General features: G+C 29.9%; 1 protein-coding gene across 1 annotated transcript in view; it reads right to left on the bottom strand.

The window, feature by feature from the left end:
• LOC113363211 (tyrosine decarboxylase-like) overlaps positions 1-3,177 on the bottom strand; it is a 51,232-nt gene extending 48,055 nt beyond the window's left edge. The window contains exons 1-2 of the mRNA XM_026605691.1: positions 3,074-3,177; positions 333-670 (exon numbers count right to left, since the gene is read on the bottom strand). Of these exons, the coding sequence (XP_026461476.1) occupies positions 333-647 (315 nt within the window). The 5' untranslated portion in view covers positions 648-670; positions 3,074-3,177. The remainder of the gene's footprint in view (positions 1-332; positions 671-3,073) is intronic.
• Positions 3,178-7,925: the final 4,748 nt, after the last annotated feature.

The following is a 7,925-nucleotide window of genomic DNA, read 5'->3' as shown; positions in this document are numbered from 1 at the left end:
ATCATCCACGAAGGATGACCTCAAGTAGAAATTGGATATCATGCTGCCTGATATCGAGCTGGCTGAGGTTGGGATTGAACCTGATACTAATTCGAGCCAGTGTGTTTAACCACGACGGGTACTACGTTAATATATTTAATTTTTGACCACTTTCTAGAAAAACACAAATAAATTTTATTATGTTGTACTAAAATCTAGAGTTAGTTAATGAATACTTACCTTAGTGGTCACGTTTTATATTTCTTTGTGTATTCCCAAGGACTTGGTTTATTTTAAACCAGTACAAGTACAAATTTTAGCACAAAATATTTTAACAATATCAATTATCTCACCCAGGAAAATCCGATGCATCCAATGGCATCCGACAGCATGTCTCCCAATATCGAAGGATAAGAGTTGCCAGATGGGAAATAAGCGTGAAATCGAGGATGTTGCCAGTGCGTGACACCTGGCATAATTTTATCTTCAACGTCTTCCATAATTTTAGTCCATTCTTCACCTGTTTCTGGAGCTTCACTCGGGAGCAGTGTTTTTAAATAACCTGGTTCGACATCAGGAATCACCCTGTACTTTTCGATGTTCTCCAAATAGGAACATATGTAGTCTACCATTTCTTTGCCGTGGCGACGGAAGTCTTCGGCGTCCATTTCGGGAAAATTTTATTTGCAGGCTGAATAATTTTAATATTTTTTAAGATAGGTGACTTGATGGTATTATATTGTAAATACTTGAGCAACAAAAGATATTAGAAATAAAAATGTTATATATTTGGAGCATACTTTGAATTCGTCAAAACTGTTTTTATTAAAACAACATAATAAGAAAAAGTTTCAGTTTGGGAAGTATCATAATGATAATTTTATATTCGCGTCATTTGATTTTTCTAAATATTCACTCCCATTTCAAATCCAGTAATGAAATTTTATTTACATCTGTTGCTGATTCCAATTAATATTTTTGAAGTAAAACTTCTTTAGGCGCGACTAGGGTGTAAATCCGTACAAATGCAACGGAAGTCCGTTACGCCCGAACTGTTCGTCATTCGCTCTCGATGAGATCATTTCTATACGGGTCGATTGTGATTAGTCGTCGTGTATGTGAATAGAGATCTGTCGTTGTATGCGTACCGGCGTCAACGTTCTCAACAAGGAAATCGACATAGATAAATAAACATTTTAAAGTTACATCGTAGTACAAATCTTGATTTAATAAAAAATGTCTAAATTAGAAGAATATTTTACTCTGTTCCCTTGAAAATAATAAAACAAATTAAACATTTGTGCCGTGTACTAAACGTAAGTTTATTGATTAGAAACTATTTCTATATTATTTGCAGTTTCTATAAATCTTTGAATTTATTAAAATGGAAAATATTTTTTAGGCAAGGCAGATATTACAGCTGTTTGAAGAATGAGATTATATCGCCAGCGAAAAAGTAAAAAAATACAAGCAGTCAATGAATGTATGTTAATTTTAATTACATGAAGTTCGTCAAACACAATTACATAATGAGTGAAGTTGTGAAAACAATATTTTTTTAGGCGTTGTTTAACATAATCCACTGTGTGAACAAATATTATAGAATTTATTAATCAGCATATACTTCATTTCTCTATTGAAGTTTCATTTCTAAATGCTAATTGCAATGACAAACCGATCATGTCGTATTTGAAGTATGACTTTAATTGTTTTTAAATATTATACATAGTCTTATTGCTATTATATATATATATATATATATATATATATTATATAATATAATTTATCATTATATAAATGTGTATAATGTTTGGCACTAATAAATGCGGGCATCATGAGTTTTACTATATTACTAATAAACGCGGTTTTTTATCAGCAGTATGAGTTAGATGTTTATTTTAGAAAAACGGTGATTATGTGTTAAACATTGAATTTAATTCAAATTAAATAAATTGAATTTATTTTAAAATAAAATGGTTAAGTTGCATTAACTATAGTTAGTGGTTTCAATTGTAGGATGCTTTCCACTGTCGCATTTAATATATAACTTTTGGAATGCACATATTTTAAATAAAGCATATGAGAATTCATTAACTTCATGTAAAATATATCATTTTGAAAGATGATATTAAAATATAGATCAAAAGAGCATAATTACTAACGCCTACTGTCAAAGCAATATTCCTGCTAGTGGGTGGATCAATTAATCTTTTATCAGAAAATATGGAATAAAATAAATAAATATGTAAAAATTATATTTGAATGATTATTTTGAATCTTATGTAAAAAAATAATTTCAAATTCATAGATGGTCTAACAACAAAAATAGGATATTCAGGTTGTGTAGAATGGAAAATTTGCTTTTTTGGATCGTTGTAGTTTCTCCGTAAATTAAAATTATTTGCTAAAAAGTTTAAGTAAATGATATAAATTTTGATAGACTGCAGCTGAAAATATATCGCATGAAAACAGGATTATTAAAATTTTGTCTTGTTTATGAAATAAATAAAGATTTTTAATGAATTAATAAAATACCCACAATTTCTTCACTCACAAGATATATTGTTTACTATGAATTAGAATCATTAAATATTTTAATTTTAAATTTGTTTTAAAAAATTCCTTTCTATTTGGCATATTGATTTTCTGAAAATCCTTGTGAACTGATAAAATTTAATTTCATACATGATTTATGTTTCGAAAAATTACTTTTCCATTATTTTTAGAGTTATTTATAATTCATATTAATTAATTTCTATTGATATTGATATTTTCGTCTGAAGGAACTAGAAGCCCTTTGATTTAACAACTGTATCTAAAGTTTTAATTAATTTATTCATTTAATTTAATTATTAATATTAGAAAAATTTAATTGAATTGCATTTAAATTAAGAAATGACTATTTTTAATAAATTTAAAGCAAATTACTAAAAATTCCATTACCAATAGTTTACTAAATATTTAATTAGATTAAATCATTCGTTTATGTTTTAATTTAGCATTGAATTTTAGTAGTAATTTAAATTTTCTTAGTGAAATATAAATATATATATATATATATATATATATATATATACTTTTTAAATAATAATACCTGTATAATATAAGTGTTTCCTTAATTATACGATTAAATTTTATCAAATAACTTAATTTATTTCACTATGAACTACACAGTTTTTCTTCGAACAAATATCAATTTCACCACTAAACACTTTGAAACAAAATTATTAACGCGATAGAAAAAGTATTATCACTTAACACATTAATGTAATTAAATTTTCCGTAAAATCTCGTCTAGTCTTTGTGGCGAACTTTTGTGTACTAGCTGTTTCTGCTTTTAAACTATAGTTTATATACTAGATATGATGTATTAGCTATGGAATCGTGCCGGTTTCTAATACATTCAAAATTGCGTTTACATTGAAACTTCAATTCTGTGTAAAGCAGCAATCTGTAAATTGATGTTGAGAGTTTTCTTTTTGTATTTGACATGTTATTTTGATTTTCGTGGATGGAGTCATAGAAATTTTTAACGAAAATTAAACTTTGAAGATATTTCTACTAGAATCTTTTCCGGAGCTTTAATCATTTTCTGATGACGTTTATCCATACTTTCACAATTACTCATTTTGGGTACTCAATCTCTCACACTTCTTTATTCCCTTAACTCTCGTCTTACTCGCTCGGCATTTTACTCACTTTTACGTACTCGCTCGGTATTTTACTCACTGTCATACACACTAGTTCTACGTTTTACTAGCACTTTTTCCGGAGTTCTAATAATCTTCTGAGAAGATTTATTCATATTTTCACATTTACTTCTTCTTGGTACTCTTTTTCTCTCTCGTCTGGCACTTACTCGCTCTTGCTCACTCGCTCGGTATTTTACTCACCCTCACACTCTTGCTCGGTATTTTACTCACTCTCGCACATTTGCACGGTATTTTACTCACTTACATACTCGCTCGGTATTTTACTCACCCTCACACATTCACTCGTCATTTTACTCACACTCCCACACTCGCTCGGTATTTTGCTCACCCACACACACTCGCTCGGTATTTTACTCACCCTCACACATTCGCTCTGCATTTTTCTCACTCTCATACACTTGCTCGGTATTTTACTCACCCTCACACATTCACTCGTCATTTTACTCACACTCCCACACTCGCTCGGTATTTTGCTCACCCACACACACTCGCTCGGTATTTTACTCACCCTCACACATTCGCTCTGCATTTTTCTCACTCTCATACACTTGCTCGATATTTTACTCACTCACACACTTGCTCGGTATTTTAGTCACTCTTACACACTCGCTCGGTATTTTACTCACCCTCACACATTCGCTCGATATTTTACTCACTCACACACTCGCTTGGTATTTTAGTCACTCTCACACACTCGCTCGGTATTTTGCTCACACCCACATTCGCTCGTCATTTTACTCACTCTCACACACTCGTTCAGTATTTTACTCTCTCTCACTCATCACTCGCTCGGTATTTTACCCACCCTCACACTCTCGCTCGGTATTTTACTCACTTTCACACACTCGCTCGGTATTTTACACACTCTCATACACTGGCTCCCACATTCGCTCGTCATTTTACTCACTCTCACACACTCGTTCAGTATTTTACTCTCTCTCACTCATCACTTACTCGGTATTTTACCCACCCTCACACTCTCGCTCGGTATTTTACTCACTTTCACACACTCGCTCGGTATTTTACACACTCTCATACACTGAGTCCCACATTCGCTCGTCATTTTACTCACTCTCACACACTCGTTCAGTATTTTACTCTCTCTCACTCATCACTCGCTCGGTATTTTACCCACCCTCATACATTCGCTCGGTAATTTACTCACTCACACATTCGCTCGGGTTTTACTCGCTTTTACACACTCGCTGGGTATTTCAAACACTCTCTTACACTTGCTCGGTATTTTACTCACTCTCGCACATTCACTCGGTATTTTACTCACACTTACTCACTAAGGCTTGGAAATTGGCACATTTACACCAGTACAGATTTTTAATGGGTAGTTCAAAGTTTATAGTTGGCATAATCATATTTTAATAATTTCTATCTTAATTTCATCTACTTGCGGCAAGCTTGCAGATCAATATAATTCTCTATACTAACTATAGTAAATGTTAATTTACTGCAAAAAATGTAAATAGCAACTTAAGAAAAGCATCTTACTTAAGCATAAAAAATAAATGGCTTGGGCTTTATGAACCTATAATTAAACGAGTGTTTAAATTTAGTCTTAGGTACACAACACCAAACTTTAGTTCTATATATCTTATTATTAATAGTGTATTAATATCATTCTATATATTTTATATTTTTTTATTTCACACTTTATTTCGAATAATAAGACAGTTTTAGAATTGTTATATCAAAAAAATCGCCAACCCGTCACTGCACCAGTTATCATGATGACTATTATTTATAGATATCATTAATAATTAATATAATTAATACTATCGTTTTTACATAAAATTCGTACAGTTTTAAAACATTTTACTGAATAGAAAATCCATCATAAATATTTTAAAAATTCCTTGTCGTTTTAAGTTCACTCAGTCGCAAAGGATTATTGTCATAAATTCGTTTTCACAATAGCGGAAAATTAAAACAACGGGAAATTATTATATGTAGGATGCATGAATTTATAAAAATGGATAAAATGAAATCATCACTAGTTTTTAAATATTCCATTTATTATATATTTACATCATTTTGATGATATTGATTTATATATCTCTTTTATGTAATTTTGTTAATAAAAACAAATTTTAATTTTAATTAAATTCTAAGACCATCGTTAACTGAGGAATCCAAAATTCTAAATTATTTTTTATCATATTTTTGAAGATTTTTTCATATGGATTTAGAATTTCTAGGTAATTTGGAAAAATGCTCGTTTAGGTGTCAAGGAAAAAATGTTAAAAAGTTGTAATTTATTTACAAATAATCATTACAGATATTATTATTATATATTATTATTGACTTGTACACATGTAGAAATATTAATACATAAATAACAGGTAGACAGGTGGACAGGTAGACAGGTGAACAGGCAAATGAGTAGGAAGGTAAAGAATATAAGTGGACAAACTGGAAGATTGGCAGATTAAATGGACAGTTAAATATCATATACAAATCGAATTTTTATTGATTAAATCGATTATTTACACATATCGGGAAGTCCATGCAATTTTCCTAGCCAAAAATTCCACTTACACCCAGTAATTTAGTTGAAATACAGAACCTATGGATGAAAATACATCCGCACACACATTCATTAATAAATAAAACATACTAATGCATCTATATTGCAAATCTGAAAATGCAATTTAATGCATTCTGATATAAATTTCAAAATCTACTTAAATATTGAAAATGATCTCTGGCAATTTGGTATTGTAGAATGAATAAATTAATTAGTAAAATAAAGTTAAAATCGACTGTATTCAAATCAATTCCATCAATAGATCGATGAAAACATTATATCTCACAGAGTTGATTAACTAATTAGATTTTCCGTGGTCATGTGGTTGGTTTTACTATGAATGCGACAAGAGAAACTTTGTTAAGTTAAATTGAATTAAAAACCAATAACAGATAATTAACCAAAGTATAATGTTTTGTGACTTATTAGTTAACAAAGCTATTCAAAAAATTAGACAAACTCGACTAACTTGTATGACAAAAAATCTTTCAAAAATCCAGTATTTCTTGGTGTTAATGATTTACTTATATAATTATGAATTCACATATATGTATCAGCTAATTTTTTGATTATTACCTTTGGCAATTGCGTGTTAGGTCAAATTGAAAAGTACATATTGATTTTTATACTTTGATACAGATTTATCTATATATGACATACTAGCACTTTATACTAGCAATAATAATTTTTGTTGCAATAAATTTTTTTGTCCAATGGATGGACACATCAGATTTACCAGTTTTTAATGGATAATTCTCCGACAAAATAGTCTGCAATATAGTGTCGGATTTTGATAAATTTTTCTGAAGTTTATTAAGGAAATTTTTAAGGAAGTAAATGATTATAAAAATATACTAATATTGTAGAAATAAATGGAAAAAACTACAAAAAAACACTTATCATTGTTTGATATTGAAATTGATATTATCTGCTAGTAAAATGTCAATTCACTTGAAATTTGAATTTAGCTGAAATTATGAGCCTAGATAATATTAAAAATATGATATGCAAGAATAATCTAATGAATACATTATTATTGCTGAGAAGCAGCTGAGATGTGCCAGAAATTAAAACAATGTAAGGTACAGTCAACAGTATGTTTTGCAGATGAAATTGTATAATTCAGTTTAATAAATAACGCAATAGGTCCAAAATTGCATATACATTTTTTTTTAATTTATGCATGTCGCATTTTGGAACTTTTGAATTGTGAGTACAAAACAACGTTTGTCGGGTCATCTAATCTTTACATCAATTAGCAATCGTGAACTGCCAAAATGCTATGTACTATCTATGAGTATTGGTTTTAATATTATCTTAGCTATTTTCAAGTAGTTCAATTTTAGTAAACATTACACACAAACTGGTATTTCTTCTCCATTGCTCATCCCAGCAATTATAGTGAAATACTGATTGACAAAACAAACAAACTCCGATGCATCTGACTGACGTCTGTCTCAACAAATTTGTGAATGAATTGAGAAAAAAATTATTACGTAATTACGATGTCAGTAAAATGACGTTAAATTGATTTATGAAGTCATCGACTAACGCATATTTATAAATTTATTAGTCGATCAGCTATTTCGGAGTCTGCGATTTGTAATCTGCGAAAAACTAATCTATCACCAGTGACGTAGTAGGAGATGAGCGATGAAAACGATAGTTGGACAGCTCGTAGAAATTTTGTAAAT

The sequence above is a fragment of the Ctenocephalides felis genome, unplaced genomic scaffold (genome assembly GCF_003426905.1).
Source record: "Ctenocephalides felis isolate EL2017-DRISC unplaced genomic scaffold, ASM342690v1 CF-g0.4_SCAFFOLD_00845, whole genome shotgun sequence".
Lineage (NCBI taxonomy): Eukaryota > Metazoa > Arthropoda > Insecta > Siphonaptera > Pulicidae > Ctenocephalides > Ctenocephalides felis.
Note: the sequence above shows the minus strand (reverse complement) of the source record. Positions and strands in the feature narration are given on the sequence as shown.